The 23520-nt window shown below is 45.2% G+C and overlaps 1 protein-coding gene across 7 annotated transcripts; it reads left to right on the top strand.

The window, feature by feature from the left end:
- Positions 1-5027: 5027 nt before the first annotated feature.
- On the top strand, positions 5028-23511 carry INTS14 (integrator complex subunit 14). Of its 7 annotated transcripts, none has more exons than XM_048866687.2 (12): positions 5031-5205; positions 7197-7431; positions 9814-9921; positions 13211-13366; positions 14710-14858; positions 15509-15651; positions 18361-18453; positions 20178-20322; positions 20582-20715; positions 20816-20934; positions 21320-21385; positions 22490-23511. In XM_048866687.2, exons 2-12 carry the CDS (start codon positions 7210-7212, stop codon positions 22739-22741), a joined length of 1587 nt encoding a protein of 528 aa, XP_048722644.1. In that variant the 5' UTR covers positions 5031-5205; positions 7197-7209; the 3' UTR covers positions 22742-23511. The 7 variants fall into 7 exon arrangements, with proteins under 7 accessions (XP_074989327.1, XP_074989325.1, XP_048722644.1 ...); XM_048866684.2 differs by having other exon boundaries at positions 7172-7431; XM_048866683.2 differs by having other exon boundaries at positions 5036-5205; positions 7172-7431; positions 14740-14858.
- Positions 23512-23520: the final 9 nt, after the last annotated feature.

Raw genomic sequence — 23520 nt, 5'->3', positions numbered from 1 at the left:
TGGAGTTGGTGTATTGTATCGTAAACTATTATTTTGAACAGTTTTCAGAATAGGATTGTTATATTAAATGAGGAGAGGATGTAAATAGAACATAATTCTAAGCCATTCACTAAGTTATTCTTCAAGCACATGTACTCACATATTTAAAACTCCATAAGCTAATCAATTTAGATTTCTAACTAGGGGAAAGGAAGGGGCAGGTACAGATGTTGCTATCTCTGTTTTAAATACTTGGGAGGTGCTCAGAGACTCCAGTAATGGGGGCTACAGAAGTACCTACAGAGAGAGAGAGAGATCCTATAAATCCTACTCCTAGTGTCTAAAAGGTTCATGTACATATATTAACTATAAGCATGTAATGATACAGTCAGCTGTATTCTTCAGTAAAGTGTATAGAAGTAAAGGAAATTGTCACTCTTCATAACACAACAAAAAAAGCAAAATCAAAGAAAGAGAAGAAAAACAGAGAACAGAAAAAGATACCTGAACTAACCCCTTATTTAAACATAATTTACTTTTCCTCTCCAAAATGAGCTACCCAAACAATTTTTGCAAGTAAAGGGCAGATCATCAGCTGATGGAAATTGTTATAGCTCAATGACTTTAATACCTTCTGAGTGTCTATCCCTTGTTTTTTCCAGTCTCATTGACTGAAGACTATTTTAATATTCTTTTGTAAACAGAGTATTTTCAAACCTATTCCTTTACCTTGTGATTAGACTGTCTTATCTAATAGAGATCTCTCAGGCAATCATATGAAACTCCATAGCTTACCTTCAAAAATGATGTTCAAGAGGAATTGGGGTTTCATTGCTAGCATTTAGTGCTGGAAGTTTCTTTGACATGTAGCACCCAGAAATGAGATGAGTTATGGGTAGAAGCAGAGAAAATTATCCCATTTTTGTTAGGTCTCTCCCAGCTGAATTCCAATAAGAGACAGGGTCAGGTGTGAAGGGCATATTGCTGGAGGAATAGACAATCCAGTTTAATACCTGCAGCCTGTAAGAAGATTAAATAGTATTTTATAGGTTCGGGACTATCTCTGAAGCAAATATCTTTGTGTTAGACTATGGGATGTTCTCAGTTTCAGAGCAGGAGATAATCTCTGCAATGAAACACACAACAGCAGCAACAACCCTCAGACAGTAAGATGCTATAGATCTTTCCAATGGCAGACTTCGGGGACAGAGCCTCGGTTGCCATAAACTGTCATAGTTCCATTGGCTTCAAGGAAGCTATGATAATTTACGCCAGTTGTGGATCTCCCCCTGAGGTACTTGCCATTAGCAGATGGCTTTGTGCACAGTTTCATTTTGATGAAGCATTGCACATCGCTAGCAATTATTTCCCAAATCAGAATTTCTGTCAGCCAAAACACTGCTAGAAGCTAAAGTTCAATAACTAGCAAAGGAAAATGGGCCAGACCCTCCACCCCTTCTTTGCTATAAATTAAATCTGCTTTGCCCCTGAAATGGCTAGTTGAGAATTCTGCCTGCTGTAGTGGGTCCTACAGCCCCACCTCCAGCACAGGGGTCATGGACAGACCGAAGGAGGCATGAATGGAACACCCCTCTGCTCTGGCAATTCCTGGGGTGGGGTGGGGTGGGGTGGCCAGCGTAATGTATTTCACGTGGGGGTGTCACTGGCACAGAATGGCTCCAGGATTGAGGGAGCATGAAAACTCTGGTCAGCTATTTCATTGTTCTCCATTAGGGTGAAATGCTAAATGCATTGCAATCTGTTAGCAGTGTTGCTAAACAGAAACAAGTAAAAGGTGATTTGCGGGGCTTAAACTGTTTGTTTAAGGGGGGCATTGTTCTGTGCTAAATCTCTTCTCTGCATCCCTTGTCTGTGTGGACAGAACCCAGGACGTGCATGGAGCCCCAATGCGGCCCCATGAAAGCAGGTCAGCTTGCATGAGTTGGGCCAAAGACTGTAAGATCTTTAGGGCAGATACCTGTCTTCTTGCATGGCCAGATAGCACTTGGTACAATTTTGGCTGCTTTAGAAATAATAAGAATTGCTTTGCCATGATCATCTCTCCTGGCACTTGGTCTTTACTGGTTGTTAAGTCCAGTGTTGGGATTTCTTACTTCAGTGTCAGATATGGATTTCTAAACTGTTGCCATAAATATGGCAGGTGGCATTTTAACTGGGGTTTATGTGGTGATGTGGCCTGCAAAGTGGCATTATGGGCATACTATACATTTCCATGTTGTTGTGTGGAATGAAGAAAACTTAAAACAGCTGTGGGGGACTGACTGGCCCAGGGTCTTGGGAATGAGTCAACGGATCTGTCCTTCCAGCTTTTAAGCTGCTCATCTTGGTGGTGATCAAAAGTTAATACCATCTGATAGCTGAGAATTGACTCCTCTTGATGCGGATATGGATATGTTTGGCTTCTAGCCCTTTCCTTTCCTGGTCTGTTGTAAGAGTCTGCTATTAGGGAAGTGAGAACTTCTTTCTGCCTTCCCAGATGAATTTTTAGAGGTAGGGTCATCTTCCGACACATTCCTTCTCATTGCCTATGCATGAGCCCAGTTCTTTAGTTCACAGCTCCTTTTAGAAGATTTCTCCAACTGCCTGTCCATGGCACAATAGCAGGAGGCTAAGGTAATATTAATTGCCAAGAACATGAAATATATGAAGAGGATGGTGGGGAAAGTCACGGACTGCCTTGGGGAAGGAGATACTGCCCAATGCAGTTTTCTGTGGCTGCTGGAAAGGAGATGCTTATGCAATGACCACCATCTTGGCTGATACTGAGAACTGAACTGGGATCTCCAGCACTAAAAGCATAAATTGTTATAGCTTGAGCTATCCAGCTTGGTTTTATGATGGGGCTATAACAGACTCACTCTTTCTGGGTCCGGCACAATGAGGGATACATAACACACACTGACCAGTGGGTTACATTTACCCATCAGATAGCATATAGTCCCCATGATTTGTGACTCTTTGTGGGTCAGTAATAATAATACTCAGCTCTTAGCTAGTGCTTTTCATCGGTAAATCTCCAAGCATTTTACAAAGGAGGTCAGTATCAATATCTCTATTTTATAGATGGGTAAACTGGGGCACAGGGGGGGTGAAGCCAAGACTAGAACTGGGTTTTTTGAGGTCCAGTCCAGTATAGGCGCCTTTTGTATGCACCAGCCACAAGAGTTTGATCCTACCCTCCATTATCTGGGTGTAAATCATGATGTGACTTGGCAAATGATGCATTGTACATGTATGCACATGCCCTGTAACCTCCTGGCCTGATCTGCAAAAGTGCTGAGCGCCTACACAGCCTATTGACTTCAGTGAGCTCTGTTTGTGCTCTGCCGTTCTGAAAAAACAGGGCATGTTTCCAAGATGTGCAAAGTTGTTCAATATTAAATTGTAGAGCAGAAGGTATGTTTAGCTCCCTCTGCTGTGTGACAAGAGTTCTGCTGGACTGGCACCGGGAGGGATAATGAAGAATTCACACATTACATCAACCACCAGGACAACCCATACCAGACAGAAAAGCAGACATATAGGGCCCCACTAAAGTCAAAAGACAAGTTTTGCCCGTGGCTTCAACTGGAGCAGAGTAGAAGACAGTCCATAATATAAGTATGTAATGTGGCCAACCTCATGTGTTCATAATTTAAGTCAGGCTCCAAAAGACCATGAGATTTTAAAAACCTATAGATACATTTGGGGGCTTTCTATTTGCCTTCTGATTTCTGAGCCATGAAGATCTATTCAGGTCACATTTTCATGCTTTTCTCTGCTACCATGAAAGCTAGAAACTTGCTTTTTCAACTGAAAGCTGAGATGGCGCTGTGGGGGGGAGCTCAGTGGGAGAGGGGGGTTGCTGAGGAGGAGGTGGGAAGTGCTGTGTGGGGAGCTCAGTGAGGAGAGGTGGGGTTGCTGGGGGGGGGGAGCTAGGCGGGGCTGTGCAGGAGAGCTCAGTGGAGAGAGGTGGGGTTTTCACGTAATCACAAGACCCCAGGAGCTAGGTGTGGCAGATTTGGCAATTTCTGGCAATTTCCAAGGCCAAACCATACTGAATTAATTTTAAAGACCTTAGGAGTTCATTGTATTAGAAATGCAAAGGTGTGTATATTATTGTGGGATTGTATGTAACATCTCTGGGGGGAGACATAACCAGTGTGAAAACTAGAAAGTGTGATGAGCTTCAAAGGACTATTTGAAACAATGCACCTCCAGCAGCCTACGTGTTGTCAAGCTTGTTGTAGGCATCACAGAAAGGAGACGTTTAGGGACGAATTTGAAGGAGGATAATCAGTTAAGTTTTGCAGATGTTTACATGGAACTTCTCCCCACAGTACCCTCCACCTCTCCCCACCTCCCAGCTCCCCCCACCTCTCCCGACTGAGCTCCCCCCCACAGCACCTCCCAGCTCCCCTCACAGCAACCCCCCTCTCCCCACTGAGCTCCCCTCCACAGCTCCCCCCCTCTCCCCACTGAGCTGCCCCCCACAGCACCTCCCAGCTCCCCCCCAGCAACCCCCCTCTCCCCACTGAGCTGCCCCCCACACCACCTCCCAGCAACCCCCCCTCTCCCCACTGAGCTGCCCCACACAGCACCTCCCAGCTCCCCCCCCAGCAACCCCCACCACTGAGCTGCCCCACACAGCACCTCCCAGCTCCCCCCCAGCAACCCCCCTCTCCCCACTGAGCTCCCCCCATAGCACCTCCCAGCTCCCTCCCAGCAACCCTCCCTCTCCCCACTGAGCTGCCCCACACAGCACCTCCCAGCTCCCCCCTCCCCACTGAGCTGCCCCACACAGCACCTCCCAGCTCCTCCCCAGCAACCTCCCTCGCCACTGAGCTCCCCACACAGCACCTCCCAGCTCCCCCCTCCCCACTGAGCTGCCCCACACAGCACCTCCCAGCCCCCCCAGCAACCTCCCTCGCCACTGAGCTGCCCCACACAGCACCTCCCAGCCCCCCCAGCAACCCGCCTCCCCACTGAGCTGCCCCACACAGCACCTCCCAGCCCCCCCAGCAACCTCCCTCGCCACTGAGCTCCCCCCCTTCCCCACTGAGCTCCCCACACAGCACCTCCCAGCCCCCCCTGCCCGGGTCGCCCCTGCAGCGGGCCGCTCTGGGCCCGGCCCCTGAGTTCCGGCCTCCGCAGCGGGGGAAGGTTTCTGGGGCCGGACTGATGGAAGCGGCGGCGGGGCTGGGACTGCGGAGGCCTCGGGCCCGGGTGAGCGGAGCGGGCCGGGCCGGGCCGGGCTGGGCCGGGGGGGGGGAGCGGGCGGCGGAACCGCGAACTGCAGCGGTGGGGCGGAGAGCCCCAGACCCGGGACCCTGAGTCCGGGCCTCTGCCTGCCCCCCAGAGGCCGGGGCCCCGGCCCGTGCCCCCCGAGTGCCCCGGCCCTCTGCGCGTCCCACAGCCCCGGACCCTGCCCCCCTAGCGCCCCCAGCCCCGGGTCCTGCCCTCTGCGCCCCCTCGCCCCCCGCGGCCCTCTGCAGCCCGGGGACTTCGGACCCTGCCCCCTCGGTGCCCCACAGCCCCGACCCCTTCCCCCTGGGACCCGCTGCCCCCTCCAGTCCTGAGACCCTAGACCCTAGACCCTGCCCCGCACCAGTCCTGAGACCCCTAAACTTGCCACAGCACCCCCCAAACCTCCCCCCCCAGTGCGTCCTGATTCCTGAACCTGCCCTTCAGTTTCCCCCGGCTACTCCAAGACCCCCTCCAAACCTGTGCCCCTTGCCCCCAAACCTCCACACCAGCTCCCAAGACCCTGAACCTTGGCTTCCCCTGCCCCCAAACTGCTCCTCCCACCAGCTCCAAGATTCCCCCAAACCTGCCCCTTCAGCCGCCAACCCCTATCAGCTCCCCCGGGACGCAAAATCCTGCCCCGCACTAGCTCTGAAATTCTCCCAAACTTGCCCCATCAGCGTCTATCAGTTCCCTCAGCTCCTGGGACCCTCAGTCCCCCCCCCAGACCTGGGACACCTCCATAATCTGTCTGTCTCAGTCCCTGATCTCCTGCTGCTTCAGGATTCCTGAATCTTGTCCGCTTGTCCTGGGCTGCTGCCAAAATCTACCCTCCCTGGGTTCCCTCAAATCCGAACTTCTCTACTCTGGGACCTCTGCCCAAACCTGTCCCTTTCAGCCCTCCCTGCTCCCCCATCCCTCTGAATCCTGTTTTCCCTCAGCCATCCCTACTATCCCAGCTCTGGGACTCCTTGAATCCTACCCCACACCTCAGTCCCAGAACCCTGAAATTCTGCCCTTCCTGCTGTTCCTGTCCTGCCTTCCCAAAGCTGTATCTTCCTTTCTAGCTAACCACCTTCCTCCTTGCGCACACACATTTATCTCCCTCCAAAAAGTCCAGATCCTTTCTTGCTATCCCAGTTCTGGGACCCTTTAAACACAAAGCTCCAGGACATCAACAAATCGTTACGCCACCAGCACCACCCAATATCCCATTCCTGTTCTCAGCCTCAGCCCTATGCAACCCCCTGCTCTTTGGAAGGAGAAATAGTTAACGTAATCAGGTGTGTCTTTGATGCAATCCTGCTTACTTACAAGAATGTACACAATGTCCTGTTTCCCTGAACACAGAAGGACTCAAACAGCAGGAGACGGTTTCTTTGCTCACAGTTCCAAGCATCTTGCCATCCATTGAGCTTTCCAAAAGCTCACTACAACCGCATTTCTCTGGGGTATCCTTGCTGCCTTCTTTGGGTGCTTATGTGGTGTTTCTGCTGCTGCTTTGCCTCTCCTCCTCTCTCAGCTCTATCCAACAGTACTTAGCAGCCTGCTTTTACAAACCCCTTGGACCACATAGCCCAGTTTCAATTCAAGATAAACTGGTGCAAGGCACTCATGTTCCAGAATAAGTGTGTCCACACATGGAGTTATTCTCAAATAGCCAATGCACTTTAAATTCATACCTTTAATCCAAATTAATTTTAAAATATAGGCAAGCCCTTGTTCTTGACCTCTAGCTACCCCTCTTATCCCAGCTAACTGCCTGTATTCCCTCATAACCCAGTCTTGGGGCACTTTACAGTTTTAAGCATGTAAAAGTCTTAATGTGTTGTCAGTGGTACAGCGTGATGTGGCCTCGTTTTGGGCCATTCAGTAGGATTGGACAGGGCATGTGTTTCTTTTCAATGCTTTGGGATAATCACTCTGTAGAGCTTTTCCCCTTTTGCAGTGAATCCCTCCTCTTGGTTACGCAGAGAAAGGATCATCATGCCGACTGTGGTGGTGATGGACGTGTCGCTCTCCATGACCCGGCCTGTTTCTGTGGAAGGCTCTGAAGAGTATCAACGGAAACACCTGGCTGTCCATGGATTGACCATGTTGTTTGAGCACATGGCCACCAATTACAAACTTGAGTTTACAGCCTTGGTGGTCTTCTCTTCGCTTTGGGAACTGATGGTTCCCTTTACAAGAGATTACAACACGCTTCAGGTACGCCTTATAAAGAACATACTGTGATCAGCAAGTCACTACTCTTCAAAACATTCTGTGTGTTTCAGAACTGCAGTGAAACCTTAGGCTTCCTATCCGAGGATCTCGTATCACTTTATGCACTGTTAATTAAGCCTCACAACAACCCTATGAAGTGGGTGTTATCCCTATTTTAAAATGTGGAAACTGAGGCAGGGGAAAGTTGTGTTTTATAATCAGACAAGTCAGTGATAGTGTTGCCTGTAATGTCGTCTGAACATCCAAAAGTGTGCTGGGTAGTTTACCAAAACAAGTCAAGAGACACTTCCTGTCCTGAAGAGCTTACAGTGTAAATTCAGATGTCACCCAACAAGGTAGGGCTAATGAAGGCAAAGTTGGGTATGAGGGTTCCAGTAATGAGATCAGCAGGATACTTGAGGAGACAAGTCCATACACTGATGGTTTTGTGACTTCCCTGTTTTGTGTGAGAATTTTGATGTGCTCTTCAGAGGTGACACAGCATAAGGGAGCTCCAGGAAGGGTTTTGAATAAAGTAAACCGGTTTAGAGAAGGCATTTTGTGCCTGGGGTAACATGGAAGCAGGAAGAGAGTGGGAAAAGTGACGAAGGATGCTTCAGGCCTGGCATGACTGGCAGAGTGGAGGGAGGTGGGGAGAACATGGAAAGGAGATAAGATCTGAGAAGGAGCTTGGGGCTGAATGGTATATGATGTTGAAAGTCTTTGACCCTAATAGGAGTTGCGTCAATTTATCTGAGGGTGGAATTTGGTTATAAGTTGAAAATTGCAGAAGCTTCTCAGTGCTTTAAAAGAGACTGGACAAGGCATCCAAGTTTCATCTTAGAGACTAACAAATTTATTTGGGCATAAGCTTTTGTGGGCTACAGCCCACTTCATCGGATGCATGCAGTGGAAAATACAGTAGGAAGATATATATATGCACAGAGAACATGAGAAAGCTTATGCCCAAATAAATGTGTTAGTCTCTAAGGTGCCACAAGTACGCCTCGGTTTTTTTGCTGATACAGACTAACACAGCTACCACTCTGAAACCTGTCTCCAAGTTTCATGTTACTTGATTATGTTACATATGGTTTTTCTGGCACCTATTGGGAATCTGGGATTGCTTCTGCCAACATCTGAAGGCCCCTTCCCCCAGCCTAAGGGGAGGAGCTACCAGACCCAGATCTCATGTAAATACAGGGGATAACTAATGACAAACAGGGCCAGGAGTGAGGGTCACAGGGTCATAAGCAGGGAGCCGTGGGTGGAGGGATGTTACATACGTTGCTGAGAACAAATTCCCTTTGCTGTTTTCCATATTTTACCATATGAATTCTACCACATTCTCATTGCTGCTGTTTGGCCTTGTGGAAATCTTCTATCCAGGCCAAATGTCTAACCAAGTTGCTCTAGCTTGTACTTCTGTGTGTGTTTTGGCGCATCAGACACTTTATGTGGTGTTTTTCTGATCCCGTATAAACTTGTCCTTTGAGGGAGGAAGGATAGTTTGATGTTAAAGACTGGATATGGATGTAAGAGGCTTGGATTCTGTTACTTCCCCTGTCACTGACTTCCTGCATGGTAGGCTCTTAGCCAAGCACTCTGTGGCTCAGTTTCCACATCTATAAACTGGGTATAAAATCACTGACCCACTTCACAGGCATGTTGTGAGGCTATATTACTTAAGGTCATATTGTGATACCAACAAATAGTACCCTTTAAAGCAGCAACTATGTTCCCATTGACTTCACTGGGTCTATTTGTGGCGTAAAGTACTACTCAGTGTCAGTAAAGGAACCTTTAATGGTTGTAAAGCATTTAGAGAGATTTGGATGGAAGGTGCTATAAAGAGGTAAATGATTATTATTTCACATGTATTCTGGGGGGTTGAAATATCAGAACAATGAGAGTAGACATTTTGTTTTACTTGAGGGAGTAACGTAGTTCCAGGTTTTGACTGTACTGTTCTTAGTAGACTTGCAAAGGATTTTTTTAAAAATAGGTCTGTACCCTTTGTGGACCAAAATTCCTTCCTTCTCAGCTTTTACTTGCAGTTTGTGAGGTCAGAATTTCACTTGTTTCCCAGTCAATATGTGGCCTTTCAGGCTTTAATTTCTAATATAAAGGAAATCAGAAAAATACTTAAAAAAACAAATCAAACTTCAGTTCTTTCAGGCCTGCTTTCTACATCCTACAAAAGGGCATAAACCCAATTTTTTAAAAACTTTGCAGATCATCCTTGGGAATACAATACTTCCCTAATAAAGGTACAGTGGGAAGGGAAGGTATTTATGAATTACTTCCTGTTTTTCAATAAGCTGCATGTGCTCCCTGATAACAGTTGTCCACTCAGGCAGGATAATGTGTAATTTTTCTTTCCAGGAAGCCCTAAGTAACATGGAGGATTATGACAAAACATGCTTAGAATCTGCACTGGTTGGGGTTTGTAATGTTGTGCAACAGGAATGGGGTGCTGCGATTCCCTGCCAGGTAATGATTGGTTGCCGCCTTTGACTGTTCTCAGAATCCAGCTTGCAGTATTTGGTGAATTCTATAAATTGCAGATTATCAGTTGAATATATTTGGCTGGCCACTCTGGCAACAAAATGCTTCAGGCCTTCCATAAAATAATCAGCAGCAACATTTGGGCTAATTTCTGCCATCTCTGGCTCAGGTGCAGTGTTGTAGTAGAGAAAAAAATGTTTGAGGACCCCTTTCAACACTGATCCCCTTTCCCTCCTGATGTACCTACGTGTTACAAAATCGAACAGTTCCCTACCATTTCTGGAAGGCTTGGTTTATGCTCCTGCCTGCATTCCCCAGCTCCAGGGAGCACAGTCAGCAGGTAAGGGGCATGGCCAAACACAGAGCACCTGCTGGTGCTGGGCTCAGCAGTGTCATAGAATCATAGAATCATAGAATATAAGGGTTGGAAGGGACCCCAGAAGGTCATCTAGTCCAACCCCCTGCTCAAAGCAGGACCAATTCCCAGTTAAATCATCCCAGCCAGGGCTTTGTCAAGCCTGACCTTAAAAACCTCTAAGGAAGGAGATTCTACCACCTCCCTAGGTAACGCATTCCAGTGTTTCACCACCCTCTTAGTGAAAAAGTTTTTCCTAATATCCAATCTAAACCTCCCCCACTGTAACTTGAGACCATTACTCCTCGTTCTGTCATCTGATACCATTGAGAACAGTCTAGAGCCATCCTCTTTGGAACCCCCTTTCAGGTAGTTGAAAACAGCTATCAAATCCCCCCTCATTCTTCTCTTCTGCAGGCTAAACAATCCCAGCTCCCTCAGCCTCTCCTCATAACTCATATGTTCCAGACCCCTAATCATTTTTGTTGCCCTTCGCTGGACTCTCTCCAATTTATCCACATCCTTCTTGAAGTGTGGGGCCCAAAACTGGACACAGTACTCCAGATGAGGCCTCACCAATGTCGAATAGAGGGGAACGATCACGTCCCTCGATCTGCTCGCTATGCCCCTACTTATACATCCCAAAATGCCATTGGCCTTCTTGGCAACAAGGGCACACTGCTGACTCATATCCAGCTTCTCGTCCACTGTCACCCCTAGGTCCTTTTCCGCAGAACTGCTGCCTAGACATTCGGTCCCTAGTCTGTAGCTGTGCATTGGGTTCTTCCGTCCTAAGTGCAGGACCCTGCACTTATCCTTATTGAACCTCATCAGATTTCTTTTGGCCCAATCCTCCAATTTGTCTAGGTCCTTCTGTATCCTATCCCTCCCCTCCAGCGTATCTACCACTCCTCCCAGTTTAGTATCATCCGCAAATTTGCTGAGAGTGCAATCCACACCATCCTCCAGATCATTTATGAAGATATTGAACAAAACCGGCCCCAGGACCGACCCTTGGGGCACACCACTTGATACCGGCTGCCAACTAGACATGGAGCCATTGATCACTACCCGTTGAGCCCGACAATCTAGCCAGCTTTCTACCCACCTTGTAGTGCATTCATCCAGCCCATACTTCCTTAACTTGCTGACAAGAATACTGTGGGACACCGTGTCAAAAGCTTTGCTAAAGTCAAGAAACAATACATCCACTGCTTTCCCTTCATCCACAGAACCAGTAATCTCATCATAGAAGGCGATTAGATTAGTCAGGCATGACCTTCCCTTGGTGAATCCATGCTGGCTGTTCCTGATCACTTTCCTCTCATGTAAGTGCTTCAGGATTGATTCTTTGAGGACCTGCTCCATGATTTTTCCAGGGACTGAAGTGAGGCTGACTGGCCTGTAGTTCCCAGGATCCTCCTTCTTCCCCAGAGTGTCCCCTACTCTGAAGCAGTAGTAAGGACTGCTGCTGAATGTGTTCTGTCTTTGATCCCTGAGCCACTGTGTCTGCATCTGCCGGGCTCAGCTAAAAGGACTCAGAACTTCCACTGGGCTGTTACAGCTTTGGGTCTGGTTTCCCCTCCCATGCAGTGCTCCTTCTTGGGGAAAAAGCCTACATTTGGCCCTCATTGTTGGTTGGGTTACGATTTGCATTCACTGATTTTGCAGCTCAGTGGATTGGGACTGCCTGTAATACGGCCATAAAAGACCCCTTGAAAAAACAGAGATCAGAACCAAACAGTTAGAAAGATGTAAAAATCAGGCATATATCAGATCTTCAGTAGGGTGATCTCTTATTGCCACCATAGGCCATTGTGCTAGCCCATCAGGTTACTGGGGGATGAAAGGCCATGGGAAATGCGCAAACTCTTGTTACAGTAAGGCAGGTTATTTTCAAGCATCAGAGCAAACACAAGCACTAATGAGGCTATGAAAGTGACAGGTGTGTTGAGGAAGAGGGAGGAATAAAAAGTGTGCGTTCTCTCACCTGTTCAAACCTGGATTCTAAATCTGGATGGAAAGAATAAATGCTTAATTTCAGCTGGAGTTGGTATTCCTTACTTGCTAGCCAAAACTGTTGTTTCTTGGTGCACAGCAACACCACACCGCTGCCATGTTCCATCCCAGAAATGGCAGCATTTCAGTGGACTGCAAACAAATCCAATGATTTTATTTAACCTTAGAGTGCAATGTTGTGTAAATAACTTTTGGGATCCATTTGGATGAAAAATATCACATCAGTGCCATAGTGCTGCTGCTGAAAAACCAGAAAGGGTTGAGACATGCTGTAATAGTTAGCAAAGTACTGAGGGACCGATGTACCTGACAGATATTTTCTTTTTTATGGCCCATATTTGGCTTCAGTGGGAATTGGGTTGGCTCCTAAGTTCTGTCGAGTGATTATAATACTTTGCACTCTTGAGTATCTTTCCTCTGAGGCTCTTGAGTTGCACAGCAGTTGGAATTCCTTGTGGCAGTGTAGTTTCTACACTGAAAGGGGGTGTGGCTTTTTAAAACTGAAAAACTTACTTTTAATTGTTACTCTGTGTTCATTAGTAGTAGGGTCTGATTATAGCTTATAAAAATAAATCCTAGCCATTATTTTCTTCATTAAATTTTAAAATATAGATGACTGTTTATTATGTAGAGCATTATATTTGTAATGGTTAATTGCTTAAATATACAATTTACATGCAAACCTTACAGGAGTAATCCTTATGTAATTAATTCATTGCGAGTCAGGACTGCTCATGTGAGTAGGGATTTCCAGGACTAAGCCCTGTTGTCCCAATGGGACTACTGACAGAAGTAAAGCTAAGCACAGGTGTAATTGTTTGCAGGATTGGGGCAGATGAAGAAATGTGTTTAGGTGAAAATGCTAATGTATCCTTTTTTGTGTGTTTGTGTGTGCACTAGGTTGTTCTAGTAACTGATGGCTGTTTAGGGATTGGCAGAGGCTCTCTGAGGCACTCCTTAGCTACTTGCAACCAACGAAATGAAAGCAACCGATTTCCACTGCCTTTCCCCTTCCCGTCCAAGTTATACATCATGTGCATGGCTAATCTAGAAGAGGTGACTCCTTTAACAAATTCTTGCTGGTTTTGTTACACTGAGTGATTATTGTTTTTACAGAATCACATATTCTCCCCAAGATTTATTCTAATAATCTGGTGGTAATGTGTTTTGGTTTTAGTGATAATTGGGTCACATTCACCTGCAATATATGTAAGTTAATTGTACAAAGTTCACAGCCGTTGGAGACGTAGATAAACTAACCTAAGCCCCGGTGTATCACTGCTAGGTCAATGGAAGACTTCTACCATCAACCTAGCTACCGCCTTTCGGAGGGGTGGATTAACTCCAGTGACAGGAAACCCCTTCCATTGATGTAGCATGTGTCTATGCAGTGTCACTAGAGCGGCACAACTATGCTGCTGTAGCATCTGTAGTGTAGACATAGCCTAAGTAATCCTCTGAGGAAAGGCACTATAGAAATATAAAGTATTATGTTATCAAAGGCACTCATGCGCTCTTGAAGACTGAGAATCTGTGAATTTATTTAGCTTAACAAGGAAAAGGTAAAGGGGTGATTTGATCACAGTTTATAAGAACCTAGGGTGGAAAACAAATATCTGATAATGGATTCTTAATTCTAGCAGACAAAGGTATAACACGATCCAATGGCTGGAAGTTGAGGGTAGACAAATTCAGACTGGAAATAAGGTGTACATTTTTAATAGAGTAATTAACCACTGGAACAATTTACCAAGGGTTGTGGTGGATTTTCCATCAAGGGCACTTTTTAAATCAAGATGTGCTGTTTCTCTAAAAGATCTGCTCTAGGAATTATTTTGGGGAAGTCCTATAGTCTGCGTTATACAGGAGGTCAGACTAGATGACCCTTTTTGGCTTTGGAATCTATTAATGTAAGAGCTGGAAGCTAGGTCTGACTTGGTAAAACAATGTATTACGAACCCCAATGTGGGGACAACCTTCTGGGCTAATAATAAATGTGACATTAGGAGTAAATCTCTTGTGGGGAAGAAACATTGGCTTCCTTAAAAATTAGCGAGATAAGGTTGTCCTGATCTTTTTCTTATTGACGTAGAGCTTGTCTACACTTAAAACACGACTGCAGTGATGCTGTAGAGCTTCAGTGGAGACACTATCTGTGCCAGTGGGAGAGGTTCTCCCGTCAGCGTAGGTAACCGACCTCTCTTGAGAGGCAATAGCTAGGTTGACCTAACACTGCCTACGTGTGGATTTTTCACACCCCTGACCAAGTAGTTAAACCAACCTAATTTTCTAGTGTAGATCAGGCCTCAGACTTTTACTCTCATGTGCATATATTTCCTTAAAAACAGTCTACTGCATCTTCTGTTCTTATGCTGTTTTTTTTTTTTTTTTTTTAAAAGGGTATAATTTCTTTTTTTGTGTGTGTGCAGCTCCAGAGCTCAGATTCTTTAGATTGTCTGGAAAGACTTGTAGATTTGAATAATGGGGAGGGACAGATTTTTACCATCGATGGACCCCTTTGCTTGAAGAATGTACAGTCCATGTTTGGGTTAGTATTTTTGTAACTAACGTGACTCTGAAATTAACATCTGTAAAGAAAACAAAGACGCATAAAGCAAGGCATTTGATTTGTTTTATTTTGATTCATAGGTTTCTTTTTCTTTCTTAGTCCAATATGTTGACGACTATTGATTGATCTTTGACTTTCATTGGTTAAGGCTGATATTTGTTTCGTTCACTCTCTAATTAAAAACAGTAGCATCAGTACCTACAGTGATATGGATGCTATCTTTGTCAGTGATTGGGCAACTTCTGTTGATTTTTCTTTTGTCAGTGATTGGGCAACTTGAAAGGTTGATTAGGTCATAGGCTTTTCAGGAGCTGCTATTAATTTGCCATAAATGTCATAATGTATCACATATGCTGTGTTGTTGTAGCCATGTTGGTCCCAGGATAGTAGAGAGACAAGATGGGGGAGGTAATATCTAATACCTAACAAAAGATATTACCTCTCCCACCTTGTCTGTAACGTATTGTAGCATTTTGTAATTTGACAATGCTGGAACTACTGAGTTAACTCAAGGTTTTTTAAAAAATGCATTTTGGGAGCTCAGTATAATGCACTTAAACAAGCTTGCAAAACTTATTTTCAACTGATTTGTATTACTTTTTCCCTAATAATAAATGATCATGTTCTAGAAAACTAATAGACCTGGCTTATACACCGTTCCATGCTGTTCTCAAATGTGGTCACTTAACATCTGATGTGCAAGTATTTCCCAGACCAGAACCTTTCATTATAGATGAGGAAATAGATCCCATCCCTAAAGCAATTAATACAGGTAACAAACGTTTGTTTGTTTTTTAAACTTGTCATGTTAACTTTTTCTTTTTCTGTTGACATTCCCTACCCTGCATAGTGCCTGTTCCCTCCACTTTCTCTCTGATCTGAAGAGAATGGAATACAGTCTCCAATAACATAGCAATGGCCAGCTACATCTGCCATCAGAGGGTGAGAGTCTCACCCTATTTTGGCCCCTGTATACCTGGCAGAGGGGCATAGAAGAGTTTTTAAAACCCCATCTGTGGCCATCTGAGAATCCCCACATTGCAGGAAGTGTGGAAGACAGCTGTGGGCTATCTTCCATGGACTCCCTTGCAAGCCTGATGTAGAGGGCAGGAGGGGCAGGTTCGGACTAGGGCAGCAGTGCATAATCCTGCTGAGATTCTGGTTGCCCATATACAGCCTCATGTAATCTAGGCACCACTCAGACCTATCTAAGTGAGGACTGCTTTGGCCCATGGAACAGCCCAAAACTGGGAGGGTCCACAGGTGTCTTAAAGCCACCATAGCACCCCTGGGCTGTGGGTTCTGGCTGTGTCTCTTAGAAGTAGGCTGGCTGCTTCAGGATATGGAGACTTTCACTTCTAGGAAACTAATCTGAAATCAGTCCAGGTTGGAGGCGAGCAGAAGTCATTATCCTCTAATGGGTGCTCAGTGGCAAATGAGCTGGTGGTGTCAGGGCAGTTCTTATTAGACTTACCTGCATCACAAACCCTCCCTGCTCCATCTCAGTTGGAACTAATTGGCACCTTTGTTGGCAGCCTCAGCAGAGAAACCAAGGGTTGAATCCTGTAGAGTCTGAACTACCCTCCAAAGGCTGATATTGAGACATTGGAACATGGAGGAAGCTTGCATTGCCCTTACTTATGTCTTCATTCTCCAAGAGTGTTAATTTGCCCCTCTCACCACTGCTAAATTCACTTTAAAAAACAATTGTGCAGAGTGCAACCTTCCTCATTCCATCCCAAAGACCAAACTTTCACCTGGGAAGAGGGGGTCCATTCTGTCACTGGTGCATGCACACAATGCGTAAATGAGCGAATGCACCTCAAGGAGAGAATACGCTCTGCAATATTTGCAGATATGACCTACCAAATGAAGGTTTATTCGTTATTAGTGCCTGATTTAAAGAATGTTGGAGTGCTATGCACTATGGAAATCGCAGGGCCCCCCACCTTCACTTAAATTTGCCCGACTGCACCCCCATCATGACAGAATTGCGACCCCCACATGCCAGATTGCAATGCACTCACTTAAATCCAGTGGGCAGGGGCCCCTGAGATGGGGGCCTTGTGCAAGTGCACAGAGTATACATTGGTTAATCCAGGCCTGCTTATTATGCCAAAGTAAACTTTCATCCTCAGCAGTGCGCTTGGCCTTGTGTGCTTTTGTTTTGATTTTATGCTTTACAATTTGGCAGTAGAGTGCTTGGTAGGTAACTCTGTGTGGTAACTTGCTTTCCCAAACCTGCTCTGTGACATGTCTTAAACAATATCTGGCTCTATTGGATTCTTCATCAAAAAGTGTGTGGTTCTTTCCAAAAACTGATGGGTGCACAATTAAGGTTAAATTACTCTAATAAATGAAGTAGGAACTCTGAAATTAATGCCACCCAAGTTTCCTTGATTTTTCAGCTGCAAGAGAAATCCATCTGGAGTGGGGAACACAGTAATAACACTTTTTATTTGGCTCTATACTGAATTTGGACTAGTATACATCCAATTTTTAATTGAGTTAACTACTGGAAAATAGTGCAACTGAATGACATTGGGGGCATGAAACTTATCCAAACAAGAGGACTTTTAATTGTATTTAATATATGTTGGTGGATCTCCGGTCCTTTGAGATAGGGGAATTGGATATAAATGAGATTCCATTCTACATCCTTTAAAATACGCCTTTCAACATCTTCAGTCAACCATTGAATGTCTTTGTGAGTTTAATTAAGCAGTATATTATTTAGCTATGGAAAACATCAATGTTATCAGCCTTTGGGACAGATTCTTTGCAACAGACCAGAGGGCTGTCAGGTTCTCTAGTTCCTGGCCTCAGCACAAGTTAGAATAGCCTTGGAGGCTCCTCTAACTTGTGACAGGTGGATATGGTCTCTGAAGGACCATGTGCAAGCTGGGCATAATCAGAGAGCATCATGCTTTGGCCACTCCCCTTCCTTGCCCTCTGCACAGGAGCTCTGGCAATAGAGGTGTAGGTGGCGGCTATCCTGGCTTTATATCTGCTAGGGACTCTCCACACTGGGGCTATCCCGGGGTGGGGCATTTGTGCCACCTGAGCAGTGCAAAGGCGTGGATCAGGGCAGATAGCTTGCCCCTTTGTTCTTAAAGATGACTCGTTATTTCTCTGCTATGGGTAAAGTGTTAGGTACCAATGAGAAAAAGCATGATGTATAACAACATATTTCATAGATAACTTCCATTAGACACACCAGGTTCTGTCTGTTGTAGCTGCTTTTCAACTGCTCATCTTAAAGTTACTCATTATTGTATAGTAAATATTTGTATTACAGTGGCACCTAGCGGCCCCGATCAAGATTGGGGCCCCGTTGTGCAAAGTGCTGTAGTTATATATGGTCTATGCTTCAAAAAGCTCACAGTCTAAGGAAGAGTATTCCTATTTTGATGTTAAACTTAACATGAATAAATCCTCAGCTGTTTCCAGGGCTGACTTGTGACTGTTTGTTTCTTTGCAGATCTAGAAATAGTTGGTTTTATAGATATAGCTGATATTTCTAGCCCTCCTGTATTATCTAGACACTTGGTACTGCCCATTGCACTCAACAAAGGTGAGCCATTTTTGTTTCTAGTAGTGAACATTGCACTGTTTGGAATTGACAAGGTTTTCAAGGTTGCTGGTGGTAGATAAGAGCCAGACATTCCAAAGTTCTCTTAAAGGACAAGTGTCATGCTATTTGGAGAACACTTTTTTGATGTTCCCATTAAAATTAAAAACTTAAACACAAGCTCTTTACCTTTTCTAAAAAGAGTATTCTTAACAGTGCATCTGTACATAAAACAGCATCGTTAATAAGAGGGACAGTGTCTCTTTAGTGACATCATAAATAGAACTTTTTGAACTTAGAGATAAAAATAATTCTAGGCCAGGAATCAAGCTGAATATTTAATGCATCTTTTTATCTGCTTGTAAGGATTGGGTTTTTTTAAATGGTCTTCAGAATAAAGCTTGTATGCAGTGTTGTTGTAGCCGTGTCGGTCCCAGGATATTAGAGAGACAAGGTAGGTGAGGTAATATTTTATTGAACCAACTTCTGTTGGTGAGAGAGACAAGCTTGTGTCCAATAAAAGATATTACCTCACCCACCTTGTGGCGGGGGTGGGTGGGTGGTGGAATTGAGAGCTTGGTATTTGTGCTTTGATTTATCCATTGTTATTCAGGAACACTAGCTACTGCTCACCTGTGTTAACATTTGTATCTGTGCTCTGGAGGCTGGTGTAAGTAGTGAGGAAGGTTGCGTAAATCTCAGGCTTTGCTTTGTCTGTACTTGCTGTGTGCTTGTGGTTGCATTCAGAAGGGCTTCTGTTGCCCTTTCAGTGTGGTTCCTAGGTACGCCTCCTCAAGTGGAGCAATGAGGAAATATGAGGTTTCTCTTGGGAAAATTTGAAAGGACCAAATATGCGGTTAGTGGGTTTTGGCTCTATGTATTCGCCCTCTTTTGTGCCAAACCTTTCCTCCCTGTGGGAACTTCATGCTGATGGCTAAAGAACAGCTGTTTTTCAGCTCCTAAAACTCAGTAAGTTGCTCATGACAAAAAAAAATCATATGAAGGGAGGGGTTCAGGGTTCCCTTAAAAGGGGTCACTTGCAACCAGCACTGTGTTGGAACCTTGTATTTTAGTCTGGTTTTCCCAAAGTTGAGGTTTCACTTGGACTGAGGCCAGAGCAGGGCAGACATGGGGGTTCTCAAACTGGGGGTTGTGACTCCTCAGGGGGGTCGCAAGCTGTCAGCTCTGTGGGGCTGACAGCCCCACGCCCCTGTTAAATTAAATTAAACTGCCTGTTTTTAAGGGGGGGAGGGTCACACTCAGAGGCTCGCTGTGTGAAAGAGGTCACCAGTACAAAAAGTTTGAAAACCACCGCACTAGAACAACGTGCCATGCTGTGCCTCTTTAGCCACACCACCCACGTGCCCAGGCGTCCCACGTGGAAGCTGTTCGGCCACTGCTATGCTGGAGGCTTAATGCAAAGGATCAAGCTTGTCAGACAGGAGGCTGACGTTGCCCAGAAACGACAGCATTGAAATACCTCACTTCTTCAAAGTGCCAACAGCCTGGGAAGCTTTGGGGAACTGGAGCCTGTGCTGTATGTAAGGCAGGTTGCTCTGTTGAACTGCCCTGTAGGGTGGTTTGCTTTGGGTTGACAAGGAGGTGGCTGTTGCTGGGTGACTTGCCGGGCAGAGGTTGTAAGGTGGTGAGCATGACAGAAAACAAAGCAGCGCTAGTGAGTGTGAATCTCCCTCGTTTTTGTTCTTTTTTTTTTTTTTTTTGCACAGAAGGTGATGAGGTGGGTCCGGGGATCACTGATGACACTGAGGATGAGAATTCAGCTAATCAAATTGCTGGCAAAATACCCAACTTCTGTGTACTGCTGCATGGGAGCCTTAAAGTGGAAGGCATGGTGGCCATTGTTCAGTTCGGGTATGGAGGAGCATTTCTCTTTGAAAAGTCCCTTTTGGGGGTGATGCTTTGGGACCAGTCATCTATGAAATACTGCACACCAAGCCGTGAGCCCCAGGTGGCTTGACAAGCATGTTTAGTAGTGTTGTGACTCTGCACTGACGGTGTAAATAATTTGCAAATAATGAAAGCCAGAGCCCCAAGGTAGCGAGGGTGGGAGGTGAATTTTAGGGATGAGGAATGGGCGGTTTTGACCTTAGCAATCTGCTCATTTCTTTAGGCCTGAATGGCATGGAATGCTGTACTCCCAAGCTGATAGTAAGAAGAAATCAAACCTCATGATGTCTCTCTTTGAACCTGGTCCTGAGCCCCTGCCTTGGCTAGGGAAAATGGCACAGCTTGGGCCTATTTCAGGTAGTAACCAAACTGATTTTAAAGTCTCTCGTGCATTTGATGTTTTCTATGTTAATGCCCTTGTCATGTCTTATTCTTAAAAAGCTTTATTTTCTTTCAGATGCTAAAGAAAATCCTTATGGTGAAGATGACAATAAAAGCCCTTTCCCCTTACAGCCCAAAAACAAGCGCAGTTATGCGCAGAATGTCACTGTGTGGATCAAACCAAGCGGCCTCCAGGTAGCAACTCAGTACTTAGCCTTGCTGCTCTTGCACAGTTCAGTATCAATGTTTTGAAAGGGTCGTCTCACTTGGGCAGTAGAAGAAGGGTCTCTATACTTGTCACTTCCATCTAGCGTAATTTTTTTTCTTTAATTCCTATTAAAGCTTCCTGTTTGAAGTGTCATAATTAAAACACATTGGCACATAGTTTGTTGAATGAAAGCTTTGCCTGGCATCTGGTTTAGTGTGTAAACCATTTGTATGGTAGCTTGTATGAGCTGCATAAACAGTGACTGATCACTGAGCCTGCGGGAATGATCAAGTGATTATTTATCAGTATAATTGGGGATTCTTTCTTTCTTGCAGCCTCCCCCAAAAGTTATGGTATTTTTTTTCCCTCCAGACAGATGTACAGAAGATCTTGAGAAATGCAAGAAAACTCCCTGAAAAAACTCAAACATTCTACAAAGTGAGTAACATGTTATGGGTTTGCATGTAACATGTGACTGTACCGATACAGTTTGATCTATAGAGCGCATTGACTGATGAGGTTAATAATTCTCTGTGTGTTCTATCCAAAGAGCTTGTAGTGCTTTGCAAACGTTAATTCTCAACAGCCCTAGTGAGGGAGGTAGGTACTTGACCTATTGCACAGATTGGTAAAGCTATAGCCTGGAATCCCCTGATCTAAGCTCCTCTCACATGAGAGCATATAGGGTTCAATTGTGGGAGACCTAGGTCTGAGAGTGAGTGACCCTTTGCGATCCCGTGTATCCCAGAGGTGGTGTACACATCTCCATGGGGAAGGGCAGAAATGGTGTGCATTTCAAACACCCCTTGCCAGGTGGACTCTGGAATGAACTGGAGAGCAGCAGGAGACCCAATCTTATCCTGCCTCCCAGGCAGAAATCAAGGGCTGCTTTGGCAGCAGATATTACTAATACTGAGGGATCAAAGGGCATCACAGAAGGAAACGAGAGCACAGGTAGAGAGCAGCCTATACGTGGGTAACAAAGTCAATTATCACTGTGTGCTCCACCTATGATGCAGAGGGCAAGAAATCCAATAAGCCAGATACAGTTAGCTACATTGTACCACTCTAAAACCAGACTATGACCATAATTCTTCCCTCAAGCCTAGCAGTGACACAAACCCCAAGAGACACCCCAACCAGGGTTCTGGTATGTGCACTATAAACACACACAAAGCTGTGGTCCTTGTCCTAAGAGTTTACAATCTAAGAAAATCATGTTCTATAAATTCTGCTGGACAACGTGGCTGAAATAGAGCAGATAACAAAGCGCACCCTTCTGCAAGCTGGAGGGCTATCCACCTGAGGCCCTGGAACTGGGGGCGAGAGCTGCTGAGGCACACTAGGAGGGTGTTGTGGGAAAGCTAACACCTTAAGGTGCTATATCTGCTGTCTCCAATCTCGCACCAGCACTAGAATTCACTCTTATGCTGATAGCACTTAGGAAGCTTGCTGGAAGGCCCCCTTCCCCCCATCTCTCTCCTGAGTGAACAAATTTGCAATGAATAAAATAACTTTAAATGGGGCTTTTCTCCCTTCCAGGAACTCAACCGTTTACGCAAGGCAGCCTTGGCTTTTGGGTTTTTGGACCTTTTAAAAGGAGTGGCGGATATGCTGGAAAGGGAGTGTACACTGCTGCCTGATACAGCTCATCCCGATGCAGCATTTCAGCTTACACACGCTGCTCAGCAACTCAAAGCAGCAAGTAATGGGACCTCTGAATATGCCGCCTATGACCATAACATCACTCCATTGCAGACAGACTTCTCCAGTAGCAGCACTGAAAGAATATGAGATGCACTTTTTAGAACATTAAGTCTCAAGTGGTCCAAATTTTCCTGTTTCATTTGTTTTCTAGGACTGACTCAAATATTGTTTGAAGAACTTTCTCAGGCAAACAGGGGCTCTAAAACAATCTAGTTTCTAAAGCTGGGATTAATTCGTATAGCTCTTAGTGGATTCAGAGTTTTACCTGGAAATTGTATTTTTAAATGCTTCATGAAAGTCTCACAAGAATAATGGAGGTTATATAGTATGATTATTAAGGTGTGTGAGGAGAGATGAGGAAAATGCTGCCGTATGCAATGGACTGGAGCCAGTGGTTTACAACTGTTCCCTCTGGCCCCCTTTTTTTCTCCCCCGAGAACCAGTCATCAAGTAACCTCACACATAACCCATAACAATTAGATTGGTGCACAAAAGCACTGTGTAAAACTTTTCTCCAGCGAGAGGCAGGTGTTATCTATTAGGGCCTGGCTTTCAAAAATGTCAGCTATGCAATTGCATGCACTTGACTTGCTCAGTCAAAGACTGAGTGTATGCATACTGCATGTGGTTAGATGTATCACTGGCAATTTTTGGGTGCTATCACTAATTGCATTCCTTACTTTAAAGATTTAAGGCCTGCCTTTCAAAATGTAAAGTTACTAAAGTTTCAGGTATCTCATTTGCCTCAAGACATTCATATTTGAGAAAGTAACTTACATTCTAGCAAGAGAAAAGTTCACTTTTAAACAAAATTGTAAGGTATCATATTAACCAATAAAGAGTAACTTTTTATGGAAGCTTTCAGT

The sequence above is a fragment of the Caretta caretta genome, chromosome 10 (genome assembly GCF_965140235.1).
Source record: "Caretta caretta isolate rCarCar2 chromosome 10, rCarCar1.hap1, whole genome shotgun sequence".
NCBI lineage: Eukaryota > Metazoa > Chordata > Testudines > Cheloniidae > Caretta > Caretta caretta.
The sequence above is the reverse complement of the archived record's forward strand: the minus strand, read 5'-3'. Positions and strand labels throughout refer to the sequence as shown.